This window comes from Petromyzon marinus, chromosome 12 (assembly GCF_048934315.1).
Source record: "Petromyzon marinus isolate PM22_M1 ecotype Great Lakes invasive population chromosome 12, UKy_Petmar_22M1.pri1.0, whole genome shotgun sequence".
NCBI classification, from domain to species: domain Eukaryota; kingdom Metazoa; phylum Chordata; class Hyperoartia; order Petromyzontiformes; family Petromyzontidae; genus Petromyzon; species Petromyzon marinus.
This window is the reverse complement of record NC_133678.1, coordinates 15,228,917-15,256,791: the sequence shown is the minus strand read 5'-3', so window position 1 is coordinate 15,256,791 and position 27,875 is coordinate 15,228,917. Positions and strand designations below refer to the sequence as shown.

At 55.5% G+C, this 27,875-nt stretch overlaps 1 protein-coding gene across 2 annotated transcripts in view; it reads right to left on the bottom strand.

Moving 5' to 3' along the window:
* Window positions 1–27,875, bottom strand: part of LOC116941495 (potassium voltage-gated channel subfamily KQT member 4-like) — a 234,567-nt gene that overhangs the window by 26,041 nt on the left and 180,651 nt on the right. For both annotated transcript variants that reach the window (XM_076066672.1, XM_076066671.1), the window contains exons 8-9: window positions 21,403–21,492; window positions 16,890–16,912 (exon numbers count right to left, since the gene is read on the bottom strand). In XM_076066672.1, coding sequence (XP_075922787.1) covers window positions 16,890–16,912; window positions 21,403–21,492 — 113 coding nt within the window. The remainder of the gene's footprint in view (window positions 1–16,889; window positions 16,913–21,402; window positions 21,493–27,875) is intronic.

The window sequence follows — 27,875 nt, the reverse complement described above, 5'->3', positions numbered from 1 at the left end:
TTTGAGACACCAATGCCCCTTTGAGACATCAAAGCCCCTCTGAAACACAAAGGCCCCTCTAAGACACCAAGGCCCCTCTGAGACACCAAGGCCCCTGTGAGACACCAAGGCCCCTCTGAGACACCAAGGCCCTCTGAGACACCATAGTCCGCTGAGACACCAAGAACCTTCTAAGACACCAAGGCTCTTCAGAGAAAACAGGGTCTTTCTGAAACACCAAGGCCCACTGAGCCACCAAGGCACATCTGAGACACCAAGGCCCTCTGAGACACCATGGCCCTCTGTGACACCAAGAACCCTCTAAGACACCAAGGCTCCTCTGAGAAACCGGGGCCTTTTTGAGACACCAAGGCCCACTGAGTCACCAAGGCCCATCTGAGACAACAAAACCCCTCTAAGACACCAAGGCCCTTCTCAGAAACCAAGGCCCTTCTGAGACGTCAAGGCCCTCTGAGACACCAAGACCCATCTGAGACACCATGGCCCTCCGAGTCACCAAGGCCCCTCTAAAACACCAAGGCCTCTCTGAGACACCAAGGGAACTCTGAGAAACCAAGACCCATCTGAGACACCAAGGCCCCTCAGAGATACCAAGGCCCTCTGAGACCCCAAGGCCAATCTTAGACACCTAGGCCCTCTGAGACAGCAAGGCCCCTCTGAGACACCAATGCCTCTCTGAGACACCAAGGCCCCTCTGAGACACTAAGGCCCCTCTGAGACACGAAGGCCTCTCTGAGACACCAAGGCCCATCTGAGACACCATGGCCATCTGAGCCACCAAGGCCCTTCTAATAAGGCCGTCTGAGACACCATGGCCCTCTGAAACACCAAGGCCCCTCTAAGACACCAAGGCCTCTCTGAGACACCAAGGCCCATCTGAGACACCAAGGCCCTCTCAGACACCAAGGCCCTCTGAGACATCAGGCCACTCTGAGACACCAAGGCCCCTCTGAGACACCATGGCCCTCTGAGACACCAAAGCCCCTCTGAGACACCATGGCCCTCTGAGAAACCAAAGCCCCTCTGAGACACCAAGGCCCTTTTGAGACACCAAGGCCCTCTGAGACCCAAAGGCCAATCTTAGACACCTAGGCTCTCTGAGACAGCAAGGCCCCTCTGAGACACCAATGCCTCTCTGAGACACCAAGGCCCCTCTGAGACACCAAGGCCCCTCTGAGACACCAAGGCCGTCTGAGACACCATGGCCCTCTAAGACACAAAGGCCCCTCTGAGACACCAAGGCCCTCTGAGACACCATGGTCCTCTGAGACACCAAGAACCTTCTAAGACACCAAGGCTCCTCAGAGAAAACAGGGCCTTTCTGAAACACCAAGGCCCACTGAGCCACCAAGGCACATCTGAGACACCAAGGCCCTCTGAGACACCATGGCCCTCTGTGACACCAAGAACCCTCTAAGACACCAAGGCTCCTCTGAGAAACCAGGGCCTTTTTGAGACACCAAGGCCCACTGAGTCACCAAGGCCCATCTGTTACAACAAAACCCCTCTAAGACACCAAGGCCCTTCTCAGAAACCAAGGCCCTTCTGAGACCTCAAGGCCCTCTGAGACACCAAGACCCATCTGAGCCACCATGGCCCTCCGAGTCACCAAGGCCCCTCTAAGACACCAAGGTCCCTCTGAGACACCAAGGGAACTCTGAGAAACCAAAACCCATCTGAGACACCAAGGCCCCTCAGAGATACCAAGGCCCTCTGAGACCCCAAGGCCAATCTTAGACACCTAGGCCCTCTGAGACAGCAAGGCCCCTCTGAGACACCAATGCCTCTCTGAGACACCAAGGCCCCTCTGAGACACCAAGGCCCCTCTGAGACACGAAGGCCTCTCTGAGACACCAAGGCCCATCTGAGACACCATGGCCATCTGAGACACCAAGGCCCTTCTAATAAGGCCGTCTGTGACACCATGGCCCTCTGAAACACCAAGGCTCCTCTAAGACACCAAGGCCTCTCTGAGGCACCAAGGCCCATCTGAGACACCAAGGCCCTCTCAGACACCAAAGCCCCTCTGAGACACCATGGCCCTCTGAGAAACCAAAGCCCCTTTGAGACACCAAGCCCCGTTTGAGACACCATGGCCCTCTGAGACCCAAAGGCCAATCTTAGACACCTAGGCCCTCTGAGACAGCAAGGCCCCTCTGAGACACCAATGCCTCTCTGAGACACCAAGGCCCCTCTGAGACACCAAGGCCCCTCTGAGACACCAAGGCCGTCTGAGACACCATGGCCCTCTAAGACACAAAGGCCTCTCTGAGACACCAAGGCCCATCTGAGACACCAAGGCCATCTCAGACACCAAGGCCCTCTGAGACATCAAGGCCACTCTGAGACACGAAGGCCTCTCTGAGACACCAAGGCCCATCTGAGACACCATGGCCATCTGAGACACCAAGGCCCTTCTAATAAGGCCGTCTGAGACACCATGGCCCTCTCAAACACCAAGGCCCCTCTAAGACACCAAGGCCTCTCTGAGACACCAAGGCCCATCTGAGACACCAAGGCCCTCTCAGACACCAAGGCCCTCTGAGACATCAAGGCCACTCTGAGACACCAAGGCCCCTCTGAGACACCATGGCCCTCTGAGACACCAAAGCCCCTCTGAGACACCATGGCCATCTGAGACACCAAGGCCCTTTTAATAAGGCCGTCTGAGACACCATGGCCCTCTGAGACAGCAAGGCCCCTCTGAGACACCAATGCCTCTCTGAGACACCAAGGCCCCTCTGAGACACCAAGGCCCCTCTGAGACACGAAGGCCGTCTGAGACACCATGGCCCTCTGAAACACCAAGGCCCCTCTAAGACACCAAGGCCTCTCTGAGACACCAAGGCCCATCTGAGACACCATGGCCATCTGAGACACCAAGGCCCTTCTAATAAGACCGCCTGAGACACCATGGCCCTCTGAAACACCAAGGCCCCTCTAAGACACCAAGGCCTCTCTGAGACACCAAGGCCCATCTGAGATACCAAGGCCCTTTGAGACACCAAGGCCCCTCTGAGACACCATGGCCCCTCTAAGACACGAAGGCCCCTCTGAGTCACCAAGGCCCCTCTGAGACACCAAGGCTCGCCGAGACACCAAGGCCCGTCTGAGATACCAAGGCCCTCTGAGACACCAAGGCGCTCTGAGAGACCAAGGCTCGGCGAGACACCAAGGCCCATCTGAGACACCAAGGCCTATCTGAGACACCAAGGCCCTCTCAGTCACCAAGACTCTCTGAGACACCAAGGCTCGCCGAGACACCAAGGCCCTTTGAGACACCAATGCCCTTTTGAGACATCAAAGCCCCTCTGAAACACAAAGGCCCCTCTAAGACACCAAGGCCCCTCTGAGACACCAAGGCCCCTGTGAGACACCAAGGCCCCTCTGAGACACCAAGGCCCTCTGAGACACCATAGTCCGCTGAGACACCAAGAACCTTCTAAGACACCAAGGCTCTTCAGAGAAAACAGGGCCTTTCTGAAACACCAAGGCCCACTGAGCCACCAAGGCACATCTGAGACACCAAGGCCCTCTGAGACACCATGGCCCTCTGTGACACCAAGAACCCTCTAAGACACCAAGGCTCCTCTGAGAAACCGGGGCCTTTTTGAGACACCAAGGCCCACTGAGTCACCAAGGCCCATCTGAGACAACAAAACCCCTCTAAGACACCAAGGCCCTTCTCAGAAACCAAGGCCCTTCTGAGACGTCAAGGCCCTCTGAGACACCAAGACCCATCTGAGACACCATGGCCCTCCGAGTCACCAAGGCCCCTCTAAAACACCAAGGCCTCTCTGAGACACCAAGGGAACTCTGAGAAACCAAGACCCATCTGAGACACCAAGGCCCCTCAGAGATACCAAGGCCCTCTGAGACCCCAAGGCCAATCTTAGACACCTAGGCCCTCTGAGACAGCAAGGCCCCTCTGAGACACCAATGCCTCTCTGAGACACCAAGGCCCATCTGAGACACCATGGCCATCTGAGCCACCAAGGGCCTTCTAATAAGGCCGTCTGAGACACCATGGCCCTCTGAAACACCAAGGCCCCTCTAAGACACCAAGGCCTCTCTGAGACACCAAGGCCCATCTGAGACACCAAGGCCCTCTCAGACACCAAGGCCCTCTGAGACATCAGGCCACTCTGAGACACCAAGGCCCCTCTGAGACACCATGGCCCTCTGAGACACCAAAGCCCCTCTGAGACACCATGGCCCTCTGAGAAACCAAAGCCCCTCTGAGACACCAAGGCCCTTTTGAGACACCAAGGCCCTCTGAGACCCAAAGGCCAATCTTAGACACCTAGGCTCTCTGAGACAGCAAGGCCCCTCTGAGACACCAATGCCTCTCTGAGACACCAAGGCCCCTCTGAGACACCAAGGCCCCTCTGAGACACCAAGGCCGTCTGAGACACCATGGCCCTCTAAGACACAAAGGCCCCTCTGAGACACCAAGGCCCTCTGAGACACCATGGTCCTCTGAGACACCAAGAACCTTCTAAGACACCAAGGCTCCTCAGAGAAAACAGGGCCTTTCTGAAACACCAAGGCCCACTGAGCCACCAAGGCACATCTGAGACACCAAGGCCCTCTGAGAGACCATGGCCCTCTGTGACACCAAGAACCCTCTAAGACACCAAGGCTCCTCAGAGAAAACAGGGCCTTTCTGAAACACCAAGGCCCACTGAGCCACCAAGGCACATCTGAGACACCAAGGCCCTCTGAGACACCATGGCCCTCTGTGACACCAAGAACCTTCTAAGACACCAAGGCTCCTCAGAGAAAACAGGGCCTTTCTGAAACACCAAGGCCCACTGAGCCACCAAGGCACATCTGAGACACCATGGCCATCTGAGCCACCAAGGCCCTTCTAATAAGGCCGTCTGAGACACCATGGCCCTCTGAAACACCAAGGCCCCTCTAAGACACCAAGGCCTCTCTGAGACACCAAGGCCCATCTGAGACACCAAGGCCCTCTCAGACACCAAAGCCCCTCTGAGACACCATGGCCCTCTGAGAAACCAAAGCCCCTTTGAGACACCAAGCCCCGTTTGAGACACCATGGCCCTCTGAGACCCAAAGGCCAATCTTAGACACCTAGGCCCTCTGAGACAGCAAGGCCCCTCTGAGACACCAATGCCTCTCTGAGACACCAAGGCCCCTCTGAGAAACCAAGGCCCCTCTGAGACACCAAGGCCGTCTGAGACACCATGGCCCTCTAAGACACAAAGGCCTCTCTGAGACACCAAGGCCCATCTGAGACACCAAGGCCATCTCAGACACCAAGGCCCTCTGAGACATCAAGGCCACTCTGAGACACGAAGGCCTCTCTGAGACACCAAGGCCCATCTGAGACACCATGGCCATCTGAGACACCAAGGCCCTTCTAATAAGGCCGTCTGAGACACCATGGCCCTCTCAAACACCAAGGCCCCTCTAAGACACCAAGGCCTCTCTGAGACACCAAGGCCCATCTGAGACACCAAGGCCCTCTCAGACACCAAGGCCCTCTGAGACATCAAGGCCACTCTGAGACACCAAGGCCCCTCTGAGACACCATGGCCCTCTCAAACACCAAGGCCCCTCTAAGACACCAAGGCCTCTCTGAGACACCAAGGCCCATCTGAGACACCAAGGCCCTCTCAGACACCAAGGCCCTCTGAGACATCAAGGCCACTCTGAGACACCAAGGCCCCTCTGAGACACCATGGCCCTCTGAGACACCAAAGCCCCTCTGAGACACCATGGCCATCTGAGACACCAAGGCCCTTCTAATAAGGCCGTCTGAGACACCATGGCCCTCTGAAACACCAAGGCCCCTCTGAGACACCAATGCCTCTCTGAGACACCAAGGCCCCTCTGAGACACCAAGGCCCCTCTGAGACACGAAGGCCGTCTGAGACACCATGGCCCTCTGAAACACCAAGGCCCCTCTAAGACACCAAGGCCTCTCTGAGACACCAAGGCCCATCTGAGACACCATGGCCATCTGAGACACCAAGGCCCTTCTAATAAGACCGCCTGAGACACCATGGCCCTCTGAAACACCAAGGCCCCTCTAAGACACCAAGGCCTCTCTGAGACACCAAGGCCCATCTGAGATACCAAGGCCCTTTGAGACACCAAGGCCCCTCTGAGACACCATGGCCCCTCTAAGACACGAAGGCCCCTCTGAGTCACCAAGGCCCCTCTGAGACACCAAGGCTCGCCGAGACACCAAGGCCCATCTGAGATACCAAGGCCCTCTGAGACACCAAGGCGCTCTGAGAGACCAAGGCTCGGCGAGACACCAAGGCCCATCTGAGACACCAAGGCCTATCTGAGACACCAAGGCCCTCTCAGTCACCAAGACTCTCTGAGACACCAAGGCTCGCCGAGACACCAAGGCCCTTTGAGACACCAATGCCCCTTTGAGACATCAAAGCCCCTCTGAAACACAAAGGCCCCTCTAAGACACCAAGGCCCCTCTGAGACACCAAGGCCCCTGTGAGACACCAAGGCCCCTCTGAGACACCAAGGCCCTCTGAGACAACATAGTCCGCTGAGACACCAAGAACCTTCTAAGACACCAAGGCTCTTCAGAGAAAACAGGGCCTTTCTGAAACACCAAGGCCCACTGAGCCACCAAGGCACATCTGAGACACCAAGGCCCTCTGAGACACCATGGCCCTCTGTGACACCAAGAACCCTCTAAGACACCAAGGCTCCTCTGAGAAACCGGGGCCTTTTTGAGACACCAAGGCCCACTGAGTCACCAAGGCCCATCTGAGACAACAAAACCCCTCTAAGACACCAAGGCCCTTCTCAGAAACCAAGGCCCTTCTGAGATGCCAAGGCCCTCTGAGACACCAAGACCCATCTGAGACACCATGGCCCTCCGAGTCACCAAGGCACCTCTAAAACACCAAGGCCTCTCTGAGACACCAAGGGAACTCTGAGAAACCAAGACCCATCTGAGACACCAAGGCCCCTCAGAGATACCAAGGCCCTCTGAGACCCCAAGGCCAATCTTAGACACCTAGGCCCTCTGAGACAGCAAGGCCCCTCTGAGACACCAATGCCTCTCTGAGACACCAAGGCCCCTCTGAGACACTAAGGCCCCTCTGAGACACGAAGGCCTCTCTGAGACACCAAGGCCCATCTGAGACACCATGGCCATCTGAGCCACCAAGGCCCTTCTAATAAGGCCGTCTGAGACACCATGGCCCTCTGAAACACCAAGGCCCCTCTAAGACACCAAGGCCTCTCTGAGACACCAAGGCCCATCTGAGACACCAAGGCCCTCTCAGACACCAAGGCCCTCTGAGACATCAGGCCACTCTGAGACACCAAGGCCCCTCTGAGACACCATGGCCCTCTGAGACACCAAAGCCCCTCTGAGACACCATGGCCCTCTGAGAAACCAAAGCCCCTCTGAGACACCAAGGCCCTTTTGAGACACCAAGGCCCTCTGAGACCCAAAGGCCAATCTTAGACACCTAGGCTCTCTGAGACAGCAAGGCCCCTCTGAGACACCAATGCCTCTCTGAGACACCAAGGCCCCTCTGAGACACCAAGGCCCCTCTGAGACACCAAGGCCGTCTGAGACACCATGGCCCTCTAAGACACAAAGGCCCCTCTGAGACACCAAGGCCCTCTGAGACACCATGGTCCTCTGAGACACCAAGAACCTTCTAAGACACCAAGGCTCCTCAGAGAAAACAGGGCCTTTCTGAAACACCAAGGCCCACTGAGCCACCAAGGCACATCTGAGACACCAAGGCCCTCTGAGACACCATGGCCCTCTGTGACACCAAGAACCCTCTAAGACACCAAGGCTCCTCTGAGAAACCAGGGCCTTTTTGAGACACCAAGGCCCACTGAGTCACCAAGGCCCATCTGTTACAACAAAACCCCTCTAAGACACCAAGGCCCTTCTCAGAAACCAAGGCCCTTCTGAGACCTCAAGGCCCTCTGAGACACCAAGACCCATCTGAGCCACCATGGCCCTCCGAGTCACCAAGGCCCCTCTAAGACACCAAGGCCCCTCTGAGACACCAAGGGAACTCTGAGAAACCAAAACCCATCTGAGACACCAAGGCCCCTCAGAGATACCAAGGCCCTCTGAGACGCCAAGGCCAATCTTAGACACCTAGGCCCTCTGAGACAGCAAGGCCCCTCTGAGACACCAATGCCTCTCTGAGACACCAAGGCCCCTCTGAGACACCAAGGCCCCTCTGAGACACGAAGGCCTCTCTGAGACACCAAGGCCCATCTGAGACACCATGGCCATCTGAGACACCAAGGCCCTTCTAATAAGGCTGTCTGGGACACCATGGCCCTCTGAAACACCAAGGCCCCTCTAAGACACCAAGGCCTCTCTGAGACACCAAGGCCCATCTGAGACACCAAGGCCCTCTCAGACACCAAAGCCCCTCTGAGACACCATGGCCCTCTGAGAAACCGAAGCCCCTTTGACACACCATGGCCCTTTTGAGACACCATGGCCCTCTGAGAGCCAAAGGCCAATCTTAGACACCTAGGCCCTCTGAGACAGCAAGGCCCCTCTGAGACACCAATGCCTCTCTGAGACACCAAGGCCCCTCTGAGACACCAAGGCCCCTCTGAGACACCAAGGCCGTCTGAGACACCATGGCCCTCTAAGACACCAAGGCCTCTCTGAGACACCAAGGCCCATCTGAGACACCAAGGCCCTCTCAGACACCAAGGCCCTCTGAGACATCAAGGCCACTCTGAGACACGAAGGCCTCTCTGAGACACCATGGCCCATCTGAGACACCATGGCCATCTGAGACACCAAGGCCCTTCTAATAAGGCCGTCTGAGACACCATGGCCCTCTCAAACACCAAGGCCCCTCTAAGACACCAAGGCCTCTCTGAGACACCAAGGCCCATCTGAGACACCAAGGCCCTCTCAGACACCAAGGCCCTCTGAGACATCAAGGCCACTCTGAGACACCAAGGCCCCTCTGAGACACCATGGCCCTCTGAGACACCAAAGCCCCTCTGAGACACCATGGCCCTCTGAGAAACCAAAGCCCCTCTGAGATACCAAGGCCCTTTTGAGACACCAAGGCCCTCTGAGACCCAAAGGCCAATCTTAGACACCTAGGCCCTCTGAGACAGCAAGGCCCCTCTGAGACACCAATGCCTCTCTGAGACACCAAGGCCCCTCTGAGACACCAAGGCCCCTCTGAGACACCAAGGCCGTCTGAGACACCATGGCCCTCTAAGACACAAAGGCCCCTCTGAGACACCAAGGCCCTCTGAGACACCATGGTCCTCTGAGACACCAAGAACCTTCTAAGACACCAAGGCTCCTCAGAGAAAACAGGGCCTTTCTGAAACACCAAGGCCCACTGAGCCACCAAGGCACATCTGAGACACCAAGGCCCTCTGAGACACCATGGCCCTCTGTGACACCGAGAACCCTCTAAGACACCAAGGCTCCTCTGAGAAACCAGGGCCTTTTTGAGACACCAAGGCCCACTGAGTCACCAAGGCCCATCTGTTACAACAAAACCCCTCTAAGACACCAAGGCCCTTCTCAGAAACCAAGGCCCTTCTGAGACGTCAAGGCCCTCTGAGACACCAAGACCCATCTGAGACACCATGGCCCTCCGAGTCACCAAGGCCCCTCTAAGACACCAAGGCCCCACTGAGACACCAAGGGAACTCTGAGAAACCAAGACGCATCTGAAACACCAAGGCCCCTCAGAGATACCAAGGCCCTCTGAGACCCCAAGGCCAATCTTAGACACCTAGGCCCTCTGAGACAGCAAGGCCCCTCTGAGACACCAATGCCTCTCTGAGACACCAAGGCCCCTCTGAGACACAAAGGCCTCTCTGAGACACCAAGGCCCATCTGAGACACCATGGCCATCTGAGACACCAAGGCCCTTCTAATAAGGCCGTCTGAGACACCATGGCCCTCTGAAACACCAAGGCCCCTCTAAGACACCAAGGCCTCTCTGAGACACCAAGGCCCATCTGAGACACCAAGGCCCTCTCAGACACCAAAGCCCCTCTGAGACACCATGGCCCTCTGAGAAACCAAAGCCCCTCTGAGACACCAAGGCCCTTTTGAGACACCAAGGCCCTCTGAGACCCAAAGGCCAATCTTAGACACCTAGGCCCTCTGAGACAGCAAGGCCCCTCTGAGACACCAATGCCTCTCTGAGACACCAAGGCCCCTCTGAGACACCAAGGCCCCTCTGAGACACCAAGGCCGTCTGAGACACCATGGCCCTCTAAGACACAAAGGCCTCTCTGAGACACCAAGGCCCATCTGAGACACTAAGGCCCTCTCAGACACCAAGGCCCTCTGAGACACCAAGGCTCGCCAAGACACCAAGGCCCTCTGAGATACCAAGGCCCCTCTGAGACATCAAAGCCCCTCTGAGACACAAGGGCCCCTCTAAGACATCAAGGCCCCGCAGAGACACCAAGGCCCTCTGAGACACCATGGTCCTCTGAGACACCAAGAACCCTCTAAGACACCAAGACTCCTCTGAGAAACCAGGGCCTTTCTGAAACACCAAGGCCCACTGAGGAACCAAGGCCCATCTGAGACACCAAGGCCCTCTGAGACACCATGGCCCTCTGTGACACCAAGAACCCTCTAAGACACCAAGGCTCCTCTGAGAAACAAGGGCCTTTCTGAGACACCAAGGCCCACTGAGGCACCAAGGCCCATCTGAGGCAACAAAGCCCCTCTAAGACACCAAGGCCCTTCTCAGAAACCAAGACCCTTCTGAGACATCAAGGCCCTCTGAGACACCAAGACCCATTTTAGACACCATGGCCCTCTGAGTCACCAAGGCCCCTCTAAGACACCAAGGCTCCTCTGAGACACCAAGGGAACTCTGAGACACCAAGACCCATCTGAGACACCAAGGCCCCTCAGAGATACCAAGGCCCTCTGAGACACCAATGAGCCTTTGAGACGCCAAGGCCCCCTTGAGACATCAAGGACCTTCTGAGACACCATGGCCCTCTGAAACACCAAAGCCCCTCTTAGACACCTAGGCCCTCTGAGACAGCAAGGCCCCTCTGAAACACCAATGCCTCTCTGAGACACAAAGGCCCCTCTGAGACACCAAGGCCCCTCTGAGACACCAAGGCTGTCTGAGACACCATGGCCCTCTGAAACACCAAGGCCCCTCTAAGACACCAAGGCCTCTCTCAGACACCAAGGCCCATCTGAGACACCATGGCCATCTGAGACACCAAGGCCCTTCTAATAAGGCCGTCTTAGACACCAAGGCCCTCTTGTGACACCAAGACCCTCTGAGACACCAAAGCCCTCTGAGACACCAAGGCACTCTTGTGACACCAAGACCCTCTGAGACACCAAAGCCCTCTGAGACACCAAGGCCCTCTGAGACTTCAAGGTCCCTCTACTACACCAAGCCACTCTGAGACCCCAGGGCCGAGGAAGTTGGCTCTTTTTTCGACTGATGGATACCTTTGACGTTTTCCGATTGACGCAATAAATCTTAGCATGATTTTCTTTTTGTCGGAACCATACGTACAGCAGCACTGCACCGACTTTTACAATAGTCACTCGTTGGGTGAAGACCTCCCCGCCTTCCCCCCACGCCACGTTGGTTGTGAGCATTGTCTGACCATACTTCACCATGCTGGTCATTGCGTGTTGGTGAAGAGTGGAGGAGCGGGGACCGGTTCAGATACCAAGCACCACTGCTGTTAGCCGTGGCCGGAAATCAAACTCAGGTCGCCGTGATGATAGGTTGTATCGACTCCCAACCAGGACTTTAACTCATGATGACTTTCTGCTTATAGGTCGAGTGCTTTAAACATCCACGGTCACATCTCCGCTCAGATGACCCCCTGGGACAGCGCTCATCACCATTCGCCCCAGTGGTGTCACTGTAATCTGATTACAGCGTGAAACCCCGGTCAATCGATGGCAATGCAATTGTAATCTGATTACAGGTTTGAAGATAAGTCAATCAATTAAGGCCGCCGCCTGTAATTGGATCACAGCGCATTGTGGAAATAATATTGCCATTTTCCAATGTAGGACTGGTTAAACGTGACGTTTTGAATAGTTGTCAACATGAATTAATCTGATCGCGATCCTCTCCTAGGCCCATTGCCAGAGCACGACTCCACGCCTTCAGCGGCCGCCGGTTCGGAGGGAGAGATGGTAGTTTGCGTGGAGGAAGCCAGCGTTTCCTGTTTCACGTCTCGGTCTACAGGGAGGATTGTTTGGTTGTTTTTGTCTTCCAGGACAGGAAGCGATTGCCGTGCAAGTGGCACCGAGGCCGTGCGGTGCAGTGACCAGTGACCGCACTGCAGTTTCTAAGTTTATTCCACGAGCGGCTCACGGAGGAAAAGGAATTTAACGTGGAACAAATTAGTAATAAAAAAGTTACACTCAGGTGAGAGAGAAACATCAGCAAAGACGAAAGAAAAGGTGCCCCGATGCACGACTGGGATTTACAAGAGTGGATTCAAGTCGTCCAAAGACACCTCACACGTCTATTCTATTCTATTTAGGATTTATATGGCAGCGCCCTTTCAAGGGTACTTTACAATGCAAGCCCACGGCAGTACACAAAGGGGAAAAAGGAGAGCAATGTGTGGGGTGGTACGGCTATCAGTTAGGGAGGTGACGGAAGGGATGGAGGGACACGAGCTAGGAATGTAGCCGCGTGTTGTTGCAGGGGTAGAGAAGGAGGAATGATCTGAAGTGTGATGGTAAATGAGGGTGACAGATGGGTGCAACGTGGATGAGAGGCATGGATTAGGGTATTGGAAGGGGGGTCGGGGCAGAGGTCTGCTGTCCGGATAGTTGGGCTGATTGAGGAGCACAGAGCAGGGCTGTGGGAAAGATGTGGTGAGGTGCACATAGAGAAAGTGAGACGTGGGAGCCGGGTCAGGTCGCGAGGGAGCCGCCAACGACGTCATGAGACAACTTGCCGAGTCCTGAGCTCAGTGAACAGATGTAAGTGTAGTGCGTGTGTGGGATCGCTGCTACGCAGGCATCGCGTCCGCGTCCCAGACTGTCGCTCGGGTTTGTCGCTTTGACAGACTGACAGACAGCTGGGAGTAGTCTTCGTTGCATGACGGTTAATTAGAATTGTTTTTTTTATTGGGCCAAATTAAGCGCAGGACCAAACGTAATGTGGCAGATTCCAGAACCCGGTTGGACCCCGAGCCTGGGTTTCGAAGGGAGAACTCAGCGGTATGTACGTTGAACTTATTTTGCACCGGAGGTAGCCAACCGTGCTAATCGGAGGTCGCGGGGTGGTGCCAGCTCAGTGCTCTGCCTTCTGAGACAGCAGCCGCCTGCCCCTCATCGCTCAACGACGAATTCCTGGAACGTGAAGCGCACAATGAGCGCATCTCTCCAGAGAGCTGCAAACGAAACCATCCCTGCCATCACGTTCATCGGTTGATTTTTTTGCTTTCGTTTCCGATCGAGGAAATTCCCGTCATGCATACCCGCATGCCAGCAGAGAGGGCACAAAGGAGTAGAGGCCCTGAAGCCGGCTCCATGCCTGGGCGATCGGTTGCGCAACGCAGAATCACATACACGCGGTCGTCCATGGGACCGGTGGCTCGCAGCGGAAACTGACTCGGATTGGCAGCATCGATCTGCTCGGCGGCAATCGGCAGCGACGCCAGCTGCCGCGAGTGACCTACGGACCGCGGAACGGTCATTACGACGCCGCGAGTGCCGTTTCATCTCCTTGTTGCGAAAGAGGCGGCAGATTCACGAGAATCCGAGCCACGACAACATTGGCAACAAGGAGATGCGTCGGGTGATCCTCGCGTGTTATACAAGACGAGCGGAGACGCCGCCACCGTCGTTAACAACGAGTCAGTTGCCACGACAGGACTACGCCACGCTTCCATGATAGTGAGAACCCCGTCGCGCCGCGACCGCTCTCTCGGAAGGCAGCAGCGGTGGCGGCGGGCGACGACCTGAGCCGCGCGATTTGGAGAGCAGCGATTTTGAATGCGCAACTCGATCGTCGTTGGGGCGTGAAAACGCGGCACTAGAACGGCACCGCAAACGCATGCCCCGCACGGTGCACGCAAGCCGCACCACGGCCGGTACCTAGCCTTGCGAATGGTCCGCATCCGGGGAAACCGCAGTGTGACATGTTTGGTATTTCTGGTGGGAGTGGAAAGACAGGGCGGGAGGGGGGGGGCGTTACGTTGAAAGAGGGAATGGGGGCGGGAGGGGAGAGTTACGTGGGGAGAGGGTCGGGGGGGCAGGAGGGGAGAGTTACGTGGGGAGAGGGGTGGGGGGGCAGGAGGGGAGAGTTACGTGGGGAGAGGGCGTGACCAAGCGAGTCCTGGGCGGTGTGGGTGCCATCTGCAGGGAGGTGGATAACGGTGGTGACAAGTTCGATATAAACTGTGGCTACGGTGGTGTTGACGATGGTGATGATGATAGTGGTGATGGTACATTTGTAGCATTGTTAGTGATTGTGATGATGATAAAGTTGGTAAATAGATTGTGGTTGTAGAAAGGTTAATTGAGTTATGATGAGCATTATCATGAAGATGACAACTGTCTTGATTCAAAGCTTTCGTGACTGCAGGAATAACTCTTTGGTTATAATCTTAGCTCTTTCGGTAAAGTCACGTTGAAGGGAAACAATAAAATAATAAAATATATATCAAACAATAAAAATTCTCACCTGATGACGACCGTTTGTGTTATGGTCGAAACGTCGTGAGAATTTTTTTACCGAAAGAGCTAAGAATATGAATTACTGCAGTCACGAAAACTTTAAATCAAAACTCTTTGGTTCTTTCGGTAAAGTCACGTAGAAAATAAATAAATAAATTTAATAATAATCGAATACGACATTTCGATTGCAACAGAAGCAATCGTCATCAGGTACGAATGAATGAGAAAACAAACCTAGTAAACTTAGACATATAATGCAATACAACACAGAGAGTCGACTAACATAACAGTCAACACCCTATCTGGTTGATTATGTTCTAAATTTGAGAGAGAGACAAAACACAGACACGGAGACACACAGACAGACACACAAGCAGAGAGAGACTCACAAAGAGACAAACAGAGAGAGACACATAGGCACACAGAACAAACGCCTATGTGTCGAGGCCTCGAGGTGTACCTGATGACGATTACTTGTGATGCAATCGAAATGTCATATTCTATTATTATGTAATTTAATTTCATTCTACGTGACTTAACCAAAGAATGATAACTGTCATCATTATGATGGAAATCCACAGCTATGCAGATGAGCGTGTGAACGCAGGATGAGCGTGTGAACGCAGGATAAGCAGACGGCATCATCGGGATGAAGTCTAAAAGATGACATCACGGTAATACAGCTCATGAAACGATGACAGCGATCGTGAAATGTGGCCATTCACTTAGAGCCACTCCGCGCCACTCTCTATGAGCCACTCTCTCAGCACAACTCCCTCAGCACCACTCTCTCAGAGCCACTCTCTCAGAGTCACCCTCCCTCAGAGCCACTCCCTCAGCGCCACTCCCTCAGAGCCACTCCCTCAGAACCACTCCCACAGCGCCACTCTCTCAGAGCCACTCCCTCAGCGCCACTCCCTCAGAGCTGCTCCCTCAGCGCTACTCTCTCAGAGCCACTCCCTCAGAGCCACTCTCTGAGAGCCACTCTCTCAGCACCACTCTCTCAGCACCACTCCCTGAGAGCCACTCCCTCAACGCCACTCCCTCAGCGCCACTCTCTCAGAGCCACTCCCTCAGAGCCACTCTCTCAGAGCCACTCTCTCAGAGCCACTCTCTCAGCGCCACTCCCTCAGCGCCACTCTCTCAGAGAAACTCTCAGAGCCACTCTCTCAGAGCCACTCCCTCAGCGCCACTCTCTCAGAGCCACTCTCTCAGAGCCACTCCCTCAGAGCCACTCTCTCAGCGCCACTCTCTCAGCGCCGCTCCCTCAAAGCCACTCCCTCAGCGCCACTCCCTCAGCGCCACTCTCTCAGAGCCACTCCCTCAGAGCCACTCCCTCAGCGCCACTCCCTCAGCGCCACTCTCTCAGAGAAACTCTCAGAGCCACTCCCTCAGAGCCACTCCCTCAGCGCCACTCCCTCAGCGCCACTCTCTCAGAGCCACTCCCTCAGAGCCACTCCCTCAGCGCCACTCCCTCAGCGCCACTCTCTCAGAGAAACTCTCAGAGCCACTCCCTCAGAGCCACTCCCTCAGCGCCACTCCCTCAGCGCCACTCTCTCAGAGAAACTCTCAGAGCCACTCTCTCAGAGCCACTCCCTCAGAGCCACTCTCTCAGCGCCGCTCTCTCATCGCCGCTCCCTCAAAGCCACTCCCTCAGCGCCACTCCTTCAGCGCCACTCTCTCAGAGCCACTCCCTCAGAGCCACTCCCTGAGAGCCACTCCCTCAACGCCACTCCCTCAGCGCCACTCTCTCAGCGCCACTCTCTCAGAGAAACTCTCAGAGCCACTCCCTCAGAGCCACTCCCTCAGCGCCACTCTCTCAGAGAAACTCTCAGAGCCACTCCCTCAGAGCCACTCCCTCAGCGTCACTCTCTCAGAGAAACTCTCAGAGCCACTCTCTCAGAGCCACTCCCTCAGAGCCGCTCTCTCAGCGCCGCTCTCTCAGCGCCGCTCCCTCAGCGCCACTCTCTCAGAGCCACTCTCTCAGAGCCACTCCCTCAGCGCCACTCCCTCAGCGCCACTCTCTCAGAGAAACTCTCAGAGCCACTCCCTCAGCGCCACTCTCTCAGATAAACTCTCAGAGCCACTCTCTCAGCGCCACTCCCTCAGCGCCACTCTCTCAGAGAAACTCTCAGAGCCACTCTCTCAGCGCCACCCTCTCTCGCGCCGTCGCGCGCTCGAGGCTGAGAGTCTCACACCGCGTGGGGAGACCAACCTGCAATGCATGTCTCCTTGCTCCTTCCTTCAGAGAGGGGTCACACAACGGGTGGTGAGGGGGGGCACAAACACAGAGACACGCGTGAGCCACAAACAATAATTATTGTATTGATGTCGTGCGCGTAACGTACACGAACCGTCTCTCCGAGCGCAGATGTATTTAATCTTTAACCTACGGAAACCCCTCACCGGCAGCTTACAATATGATCACCGGGGGGCCAGCGTCATCGCGAGAAACCGCAGCTCGCAGTCTCAAGGTCGCGGGTCGGGATAGAGTTGCGATCCAATGAGCGGGTCGTCCGCCGCCAAGAGAATGTAGAATTTTCACGACTCTTTTGAGGCCGGGGCGACGCTACGACGTCCGACTTGAGTGCGATTGCTGGGACGCGTATATTTCGACAATGTGCACCCAATCGGTGTACGGATTGTCTCGCAGAGGGCAAATGAAACGACTCTACTCGCGAACAAAAGTGCAACAAGCAACTTGCAACAACTGCTCACCTTCATTTCCCCGGGCAAGCCACCAAACTGGGTGAGGTTTCACTTACCGCCGGCGTCGTTCCTGCCCACCCAACCTCATCAGCCCGCGCTGCCCAGTGACACTGCGTGTGGGAGGTCTTCATCCAGCAGTGTATTGACACTGGGCTCTTATTATTTACGTACAGAGCTTGTTCTCGTGTAACGCCGCGGTAGTAGTTGCGCTCCTGAGGAACACCGCCTTATGGAAAATCGCGTGGTGATAATTAATAAATCGTGTAGGGAAAAGCAGAATCCACACAGCCTGAACATAGACCGAGGCGTGTGGGTGGCATCTCGAAGCATCCAGCAGCATCCCACTGCCTTGTGTGATCCTACGCCGAGGCAGCCAGTCGACCGCGTATTCCTACTCGCGCAACATAGTTCACTCGATCGCGTTATATCCCATTCGCATCCAGCGTTATTAAACAACAATGTATTCCCTAATAAATTCGTTGCGTTATATATCCAATTAGGGTCGTGAAAATGAGACGCAGTGTTATAGGAAAACGGACTGTATTTAAAAGTCTAAGTGATTTCCAGATCAAATGAACATCTATGGATTTGTGCTGATCTCCCGTTTGCAGCCCTGCAAGAGAGCCAGTGGTGGAAATTCCACGTTGCTACGGCAGGCACGAGTCTATCCATAGGACGACCACTGCTGACTTCCCCACAAAGCGGTAGTTATTTTAATCGACGACGGATGGCCGACGGGTCGAGTCAACCTCCACCGAGGGATTTGAAGGCGCAAACTTCCGATCGCTCTACTGCCGAGCCACGCGGCGATTGCTCTGGATTTGATCTTCGCAGAAACGGCCGGGTTGTCGTGATGCCAGTGGAGATACCGAGGGGGGGGGGGGGGAGCAAGAGCGCCTCCGCCCCATCGCACGTTATAGGGTGGCACGGGGGGCACGCAGGGGTGCCCTGCCGATACCCGACAGCCACGAGTACCGGCGCACGGCTCTCACTTGGCAGCGGGGAGCCCATCCGTCGTGTAAAACTCGCCACGTGCACCGCAAATGCAATTGAACTTGTTTTATTTTCTTTCCAGGTAAGGCCCAGCTGAGCTGTGTGGCTCTTTTTCAGAAGTGACCTGGCTATCACGTATGATCGCTGAATGAAGTGGCTTATCACGTGGAAATTTAGTGCAGCCAAATACTCTAAAACGCGTGATGTTGCTTCTAAATTTGGAGGGAAAACCGGAGAACCTGGAGAAACCTCCACGTGACAACGGGGAGAGAGACACGCAAACTCTAGATATACAGCAGGTGTCAGGGTCGGGATCGAAACCACGACCCCTGCATTACAGGCGAGGGCGTTCATATATTGCCAGCGTAACTTAGTCGACACAGAGCAGCACACGGGCAGCACGAAGCGGGAGTACACGGACTAACGAAGGTCACTGACAGGCACGGGGCGCAAACGCGAGGCGATGCCAACCGAGCCGAACGCACGGCCACACGACGTATAGCGCGATCGAAGGCCGGGGACGCTCGCGAGGCACGGACACGAAGAGAGCGCTGCCGCCACGGCAAACGCAAGCGGCGGCGCGACACGAGGGAGCACGCGCGTACACGCGCGTGCGCGCGTACGCACGCACAAACATGCACAGACACGGAGATTGCAACCGAGCAGGCACGAAGCGGCACGCAGCACACGTCGCACGAAGCCGCGCGCACGGGTGCAATGGCAAACACAACGGAGCAATGCAGTCCATGCAAACCAAGCCGAGTGTGGATGTTGCGAGCGGATGAGTGGAGCGAGCGGTGGTTATAATGTTGCGGAGTGCCCCTGGCGATGGCGCGCCGACACACTTGGAGAAGCGTGGCGATGCGTAGTGTCGTGCTGTGGAGGTGGCGCTGGTGGATCACTCGGAGATTCCCCGCTTGCTCTGAGATCCTAAGGTAGCCGAGAGGTGGCAGCACAGCCAGTGGACCGCTGACCTGTCTATTAAGATTCATTTCGTTCGTGTTGCTTTTCTCTAACCATTTCAGCTTCCACCCATATGCAAATATCCAAACATCCCAATGCAGGACCCTGCTGGATAGGAATCTTGATACCGATTAATCGTTGATTTTTTTTGTGTGAAGCCAAGTGGACGGCCAGGCCAAATTTGTGTCGCAAGACCCTCCACCACCCAACATAGCGAACCGAGTTTAACCGTCACGTGGTGCATAAGCGTATAGCGATGCCCCATTTTTATTATTGTTGTTGCCATGCCGGCTTGTTCGCTGGTGAGCCTAGGAACGATCTTCACAGCCAAATTGCATCCAGTTCTCCATCCCACCGACGAGCTGATACAGCAGCATCAGTAGCAGCAATAACAATCGGCGCATCGCTACATGCTTGTGCACCACGTGATTATTTAATTCACCATTTTTATTTTACCAGGTAAGGCCCACTGAGCCATGTAGCTCGTTTTCAGAAGCGACCTGGCCACAAATGATAGACCAACGAAGTGGCTTATCACGTGTGGAAATTTATAGCAGCCAAAGTACTCTAAACGCGCGATGTTGATTTTAAATGTGGAGGGAAAAACCGGAGGACCTGGACAAAAAATCCACACGACCACAGGAAGACACGCAAAGTCCAAATATACATCAGGCGTCAGGATCGGGATCGAACCGACGACCTCCTGTATTCCGGGCGAGGTAGTTAATATCTCGGGCGATGGAGAGGTCTTCCGACACACATTTGGTTCTATCATTCACATAGCCTCGCCCCAAATATCAATCACGAATCATAACACCAATGGCGAGGAAAACCTGCCGCGTTACATTCTGGGTTCTCTTGATTTTCCGAACGTACATAGAAACGTTGTTGCGTAATGTTCAACACGGGGCCACCGATGGCTTGCTGTCATTCGTGCCCAATCAATGGGACAGATTCCCATTTCTGCTTTCCCATTCTCTAGCCATCGTGTACACGGGGGTTGGTTTGCAGAGTCGGCACGCGGTGGTGGTGGCTTCGTCGGCATTCCGTCCGCTAGCCGGCGGCAGGGAATCCAGGGGCGCCACTCTGACGTCTGCAGCTCGGCCCCGGGAGGTCATCATGGGGGGTCATCACCACATACCCACAGCCAAACCACCCACTCGTGTCGCCTGCAGCCGACAGCCCGGGGCAGGTTCCCCCCAAGCACCGCTGCGGTCGGATCGCCCGCCTCTCAGGTTACAGAGGCCCGGGACGCGAGTCGCAGGGAGGCGGAGGGGGGGATTCTCACGATACCGGGCGACGGGAGAATTGCATGCGAGTACCTCGCCGTCGTTGAGTCGGGGATGTTTTCCGCATTCGAGGACAGACTCGCTTCATCCCCTCCTACTTTAAACTTGAATTTGGGGGTGCGTCTTGCAGTCCACTAGATTCGTGCGTGCGTGCGCGAGACAGGACTTGTGCAGCCCTTAATGACACGTGGCACCAGATTTGGGGTGCTTCCTACGTTCCGGAGCGTCGGGTGATGCGGAGAATGACGAAAATCAAAAAGCGAGTATGTGCATGCGCGCCGTTCGGCCTCAGCTCAACATGCGTGGGAAAATAACTCGGCTGAGCGAGCGAGTGAAGAGAAAACGCACGCGCCCACGTCCGCACGCGGTACACTGGATGTGGTGTGCCGGGTGCAGAAATATTTGAGGTGGCCGTCACGTCTGTTCAAGGGAAGCAGAGGGGCCACCCGAAGGTTGCCACCGTTCAAGCCGGGGTCGTTCCGGACAGTTTCCGCGAAACTGGCAGCGATTGATTTGTGCCGAGATCTGGCCACCGGACGTTGCTGCGTTGAATTATCGCAGTCAACCGCACGGTGCTGCTGCTCTTGGTAAATAGACCGCACGGTGCCGAGGATGTGTCCGGGTTCGGTCTCCGGCGGAATGGGCAACGGCCCTACCTTGGTTGGCGGTCGCGCTTTGTACAAATGAAGCGGATGGATCATGCACAGTGCGAGAAAGTGAGGAAAAAAGAGAGAGACAGGAAGCACGCGAGTAGCATAGGCGGTCGAGAGTTACGTGCCTGAGGGTGGGAACGCACTGGTAAATTCTCCACGTGGAGACCAGGTACGGGTGGCTGGGGTCAGTCGAGTAAAAGCGCCAGGCTGCCTACACAGAGGGGAGGGTGGTCAGCGGGAGGTCGTGGTCACAGGGCGAGTGCCGCACAGAGTTACGAGGGCAGAGACACGGAGGGGGGGGGGGGCAGTGACGGTGCATGCGAGGACACGAGGGCATCGGAAGATTGTTTGAGGAAAAGGAGGCCTCATTGGCCCTGTAACCCTGTAGCAACAAAGATGAAAAAAGACAAAGATCCCCCGTTTCGCCTGTAACAGACTGTTTGGCGCAAGTACTGTTTGCGAGCACCTATGATGGCCGACACAGATCACGAGGGGGTGGGTGGCTAGCACCACGCCCGGCCGCCTTTGTCTCCCTCGTGGCGATGTTTACACATCGCACCAGGATATTCATTTGAGGCTGAGTCGACCTAGGGGAGGCCCATGACCGGTTCACATAATCGCCGCTGGTGTCGCCAGGTTAGTAGCGCAGTGTAGCGCTAACCGCTACACGACCGCTCCCCACAACCCTGTAGCTCACACACTCACAAACTCGCTCGCTTACTCGCACCTCGCCTCGCTGCACAGGGACGGAGAACCCCGCGGAGCGACCACAGGCTCGAGAGTCAAAGCGTTGTTAGCGTCTCCCCAATGCAGAAGATGTACACCAACGCACCGGGACTGCTTATTCCATGCTGAGTCATTTTGGAGGTGAGCCATTTGAAAGAATATTGAAGAATGTTGAGTCAATATCAGGGGAGGTTCAGACACCTCCTATGTGTATAGCTGCAATGGGAATTGAACTCAGGTGGAGGGAAAATGCAGTACAGTACCACCACCAGCTACAACAGCAACAACACTGTCACCACCACCACTACCACCACACTTTGTAACACCACCATTACCACTGTTATCGCTATCACGACCATGACCACGACAAAGACAAATATCTCCCTGTATAGCCTGCAACAGACTGTTGGGGCAAATGTTGTTGGGGAGCACCTGTGAAGGCCGGCACGGCACACGAGGGAGTGGGTGGCCAGCACCACATCAAACCGCCTTTATCTCCATAGTGGTGTTGTTTACAAACCGCACCAGGTACTTATTTGAGGCCGAGTCAACCTAGGGGGCACCAGGTATAAATTCGTCGCTGGTGTAGGCCGTGAGCGGGAATCGAACTAGGGTCGCGGGGGTTCGTAGTGCAGCGTGCTAACCACCACCACACAATAATCAGAACAACTCTAAATCACCACAATCACGAACACAACCATTATCCGTTCATCAACAGCAGCAGCGCAATTGAATTTCCAAATCAGTAAAAATCAAATAAAAATACCCCTTAAACTCTGCCCTTCAGTCGGCTGTGGTGCCCGATCGAGGATGACTCGGGGACACTCCGAGACGGGGCTCGAGGGTCAATCGGAATCCCTCGCTGCGGCGTCGTGCCGGGCACGCGGCGCTTCGCCATCCCGCGCGGCCGAGCATTCTCATTCCCCCATCCCTCCCTGCTCCCCCCCACCCCACCACGCCCGCGCACGCATCCCATGGGGGAGCGGTGTTATGTGAATCGTCGTCCTCGGGAGATGGAGGAATACGAATTAAATTATCAACCAAATGTTCGTGGTGCGATTTAAAAAAAAAATGAATTAATTCTTTTTAGCCGGGGCAATTATGGTGGCTATGCACGTGGGCTGCCCGTGATCAGGCGCTGCGGAGCCTCGTGGGTTGGTGGATCGCCGCACGGATGCTGTGAAACTCCCCTTCATGTGGGCATCGCGAGAGAAGCTGCACCCTGGCTCGCAAGGAGAATGCAGTAGAGAAACAAGGTTGTGTCTGCACGGGATCGAGTGTTTCCCCGTCGCACGCGCGGGATTTCGTCGGGTGCTCCAATTTCCTCCCACGTGTCAACACTGATTTATTGGGGGTCACCGTGGTGAGATGGTAACTGCCTCGCCTGGTATGCAGGCGGCCGTAGGTTCGATCCCGACCTACGACGCTTGTACATTTGGAGTTTGCGGTGTCTCTCTCCCCATGGTCGCGTTGATTTTTCTCCGGGTCCTTCGGTTTTTTTCCTTCACATTTAAAATGAACATCACGTGATAGGCCGCTTCGTTGAGCTATCATCTGTGATAGCCAGATCGCTTCTGAAAGAAGAGCTATGTAGCCCAGTAGCCCTTACCTGGTAAAATAAATAGCGAAGTAGTTTTGTAGTACTGTAGTTTAACTGTCCGATAGAACACCTTTGTAGAGGACTGCAGAGCTTGGGAAACTGTTGGCTCCAGCTCACCACGTGGCTTCTGCTGCTGCTGCCGTATTTCGGTTTGCCCGTGGCTCCTCCGAGCGCCTCCCGCGTGGTTCTCGCTCTCTCTCTTCGGGAGTAGATACTGTGCATGGCGTTGTGCGACACGCTGACGCAGCTGTTATATCTGCAGTCACTGGTATCCGGGATGTGCTGTCGACTCTGCACGCCAGCAGTAACGCTCTGGGTGTCAACTCACTACCTTTCTTCTTCTGCTTCTTCTTTCGTACGGCTGCTGATGTAGATTGCAGAGCTACAGCTACAGTTTCACAATCGGATTGTCAAGCCCAGATAACCGCGTCAGGAGCAAGGGTGTAGTACTGTTTCACTGTGATATCTCCTTCTTCGTATTTGTGGATCGGGCCATTGCGTTGTTACGCGCTGCACGGTCTGTTCTGGATGACCACAGTCGCGCACTGCTACTGGAGAGTTTTAATTTCTAATTTGTGCAGCATTCAGCTATTAGCATCTACTGCCGCCATGGTTTTAGGGTGGACCACGAGCTTCGTGGAAGATCAAACCCCAGGTATCTATCCTGAATTGGCCATTATGAGCCACCCATTTAATCAGCGCTCCGGACATTTTTTTACACAACAACGATATAATACAGCCGAACACCCGCGTTCTTACCGTGTTACGTTTATAACCATCGCCCATTGCAACGACGCTCTGCGTGCGAGTGCTGCACACACACACAGAGCGCGACGCATGCGGACCACTCTCCCCATGCGCACAGCACAGCCCACGGCACAACCCGCAGGCACGGCACAGCGCTGCCGTTCGTGAGGTTACACAAAACAAGAGTGGCCGTTAAACATAATCACGTTACTTTACTGCACGATACCAACGAGAGAATGACAACGCGCGATCCACCCGCTGCAGGATGAAGGCCTCCCCCGAGGAGGAGGCGCCGCCAACCTCTCGCGATCCGGCGGCGCAGTAATCCACGGTCCCCCCACCGCGTGCACCGATTTCATCGCTCCGTCTCCTCTGCAGTCGTTCAGGACTCGGTGACCCGAGCTGGTGCGTGCGTGCGCATAGCGGTGTGTAGTAATGCGCGCGTGTGTGTGTGCGCGCACGCATGCCTTGCTGTTAAGTATAAATTTCGATCTGAGTGGGTGTGTTGACATTCCTGTGCGTGCCCTTGCCTAGGAGTGATTGTACGGATATATGTTGGGAGTGTGTTGGTGCGTACGTGTGTGATTATTGTGTGGGGAACGGTGGTGCAGTGGTTATCGCGCTGCGTTATGCGCCCGGCGACCTGAGTTGGAGTCGCAATCGCACCCAACACCAGTGGCGAATATCTGAAATGGACATGGGCATCTCCTTGGTGGATGCAGCCTTCAACGAGTACCTGGTGCGGTGTAAACATCGGCGCTGGAGGAGAGAAAGGTGAACGGGAGTGGTGCTGGCCACCCACCCACCCACCCCGCCGCATGCTCCTTGCCAACCTTCATCGGCGCTCGCTAACAGCCCTTGCCCCAACAGACTTTTGGGACAAGGGGCACGAGGGGGTGGGTGGCCAGCACCACGCTCGTTCACCTTTATCTCCCCAGCGCCGATGTTTCTTGGGGCAAGAGTTACCGCACGGGTTACCTTTGTATCGGCGCACTTTGCGTGAGCAGAAACACCAAATGACACCGCTGGTTTGAACGTCTTCACAAATGAGCAAGTCGTGTGTTAGCGACCACCCTCCTCCCCCCAGAGGGATGACGGGCCGAGTCAACGCCGGGGGCTGGGAGTGTTGACGAGCAGCCCTCCCTCTGCTCTGTGAGACCACCGGAGTGGTGGTGGCATCAGCGGCGGCACTGGCGGCACCGGAGGCGGCGCCACTGCGACCAGGGGCCAAACTCTCGTGGAACGCGCTGAAAAGGTCGAACGTGACACGCTCGTCGGGCTGGTCACGACGACTTTCATTAGCGGCAGAGTTCCGGACGGACGGCACTTGGCACGCGACAAGGGGCGATGGGGGGGGGGGGGTACTGGGAGGGTTTGATGGGCCGTGTTAATTAATCTGGACTCAATGTCGCCGGCCTTGGTTGCGGCTGTCGTCGCCATGCTCGCAGCACGGCCGGTAAGGGACACGTAATAATCCGAGTCTCGTGTTCTGTTTCATGACGAGCGAGCGGCGCACAGCGCAAGTGACATTTAAATTGGAATTGATCCCATTCGGAATGTCCAATGCAGTGCGTAAAGGACAATCGGTGCTCAAAATGTGAATGTCTTTTATTATTATTATGATCACTATTCGTACCATGTTGTGAAAGATACTCGGTGTTCCTATACAGCCAGACAATGTCTGCATGTGTCTGGGTGGGGAGCGGTGGGCCAGCGGTTAGAGCACTGCGCGACGAACCCGGCGAACTGAGCTCAATTTGTCGCCATGGCTGTCCGTATTCAATGACGCGGATAACCAGACGGCCCCGGTTCGATACCCCAACGCTCACTCGTGCGAAGGGCGGTGCCAAACTTTAAATCTTGACTTAAAGCTTTCGTGACTGCAGGAATTCATATTATTTGGGTCTTTCGGTATGGGGGATGGGGGCGCGTCTGCTTCGGGAGTTGAACCGTGGTCCACCCCCCCCCCCCCCATGAGTCCTGAGCGTCCCGACTCCTCAAAACTTCGGCGGCTGTGGGAGAGTTTGCCGCGTGGCTCGGTAAAGTTGGGCCGGTCGTTTTGGGTGAACGGCAGCGGGACGTCGCGGGACGTCGAGCTCCTTCGTTGCCATTGCAACTCCGCGGCCCTTCTCGCGCCTTGAAGCAAGAAGGCTCGTCAACGCGCTCGTCGATAACACCGTGACCGCGACGACGAGGCGTGTACAACGGGCGACCATTCGGGGGCAACGCTTCTCCCTCCCCTCTCTCTTTTTGGGCCGCCAGGGAGAAGGGGACACTGGCCAATACCGTCTCCCCGTTGTGTCGTTTTTCCTTGCACGGTGACGCATGTGTGATTGACTTCACGTGCTAAGCGTTATATCCAATGGGACCTTTGTTTGCCAGTATCAAACATGAAGGAAAAATAAGAATAGGTTTGACCCATTTTTGATAGTGTCCCCATAGATGCAACTGCTCGACCTGAGCTAGAAATGCTCTGATACGTGCATTGTCCTTGTACTGTTCGCTTTCTGCATTTTTTGGTCTGACACTTGTGAGACAAGGCCATATAAAAGCCAGTCTCTGGAGTAAGCTAATCAGTTTCAAAGACAATGCGTATATTGTAAGAGGATGTTTGTTTGCGTGTTTGCCACAAGTACGTGTGGCGAATGCAGACTTGATGCCTTGCAAAAGATTTCTGTTTGGTGTTTGAACATCTGAATGCGTGTTGAACGTTCTCATTCTCGGTGGTGGTGGTAGTGGTGGCGATAGTGGTGGTGGTGTTAGTGGAAGCGGTGGTGGTGGTGGCGGCGGTAGTGGTGGTGGCGGTAGTGGTAGTGGCAGTAGTGGTGGTGGCAGTGGTGGTGGCGGTGGTGGTGGTGGCGGTAGTGGTGGTGGCGGTAGTGGCGGTGGTGGCAGTGGTGGTGGTGGCAGTGGTGGTGGCAGTATAGGTGGTGGTGGCGGTGGTAGTGATGGTGGGGAGCGGTAGTGTAACGGTTCGTGCGCTTCGCTATAAACCCGGTGACCCAGGTTCGATTCCCGCTCACGGCCAACACCAGTGACGATTATCTGAACCAGTCCTGTGCCTCCCCTAGGTCGACTCAGCCTCAAATGAGTACCTGGTGCGGTGTGTAAACATCGGCACTGGGGAGACAAAGGCGGTCGGGCGTGGTGTTGGCCACCCACCCCCTCGTGTACCGTTCCGGCCTTCATAGGTGCTCGCTAACAGGGGGGGGGGGGGGGCAGTAGTGGTGGCGGTAGTGGTGGCGGTAGTGGTGGTAGTGGTGGTGGTGCCGGTAGTGGTGGTGGTGGTGCCGGTAGTGGTAGTGGCGGCGTTAGTATTGTTGGCAATGGTGGTGGCTGTAGTGATGGTGGCAGAAGAGGTGGCGGTGGTGGTGGCAGTGGTGGTGTTATTTCACTACCGCCACCACTGCAGCGGTCTCGCCGCCCAATGCGATACAAGCAGCTGGCCGCGTGGAGCGAGTTGATGGCGTCAGCCTGGCAACCAAGGAACGCGTGGCACAGCAAACAAAAACAACAACAAA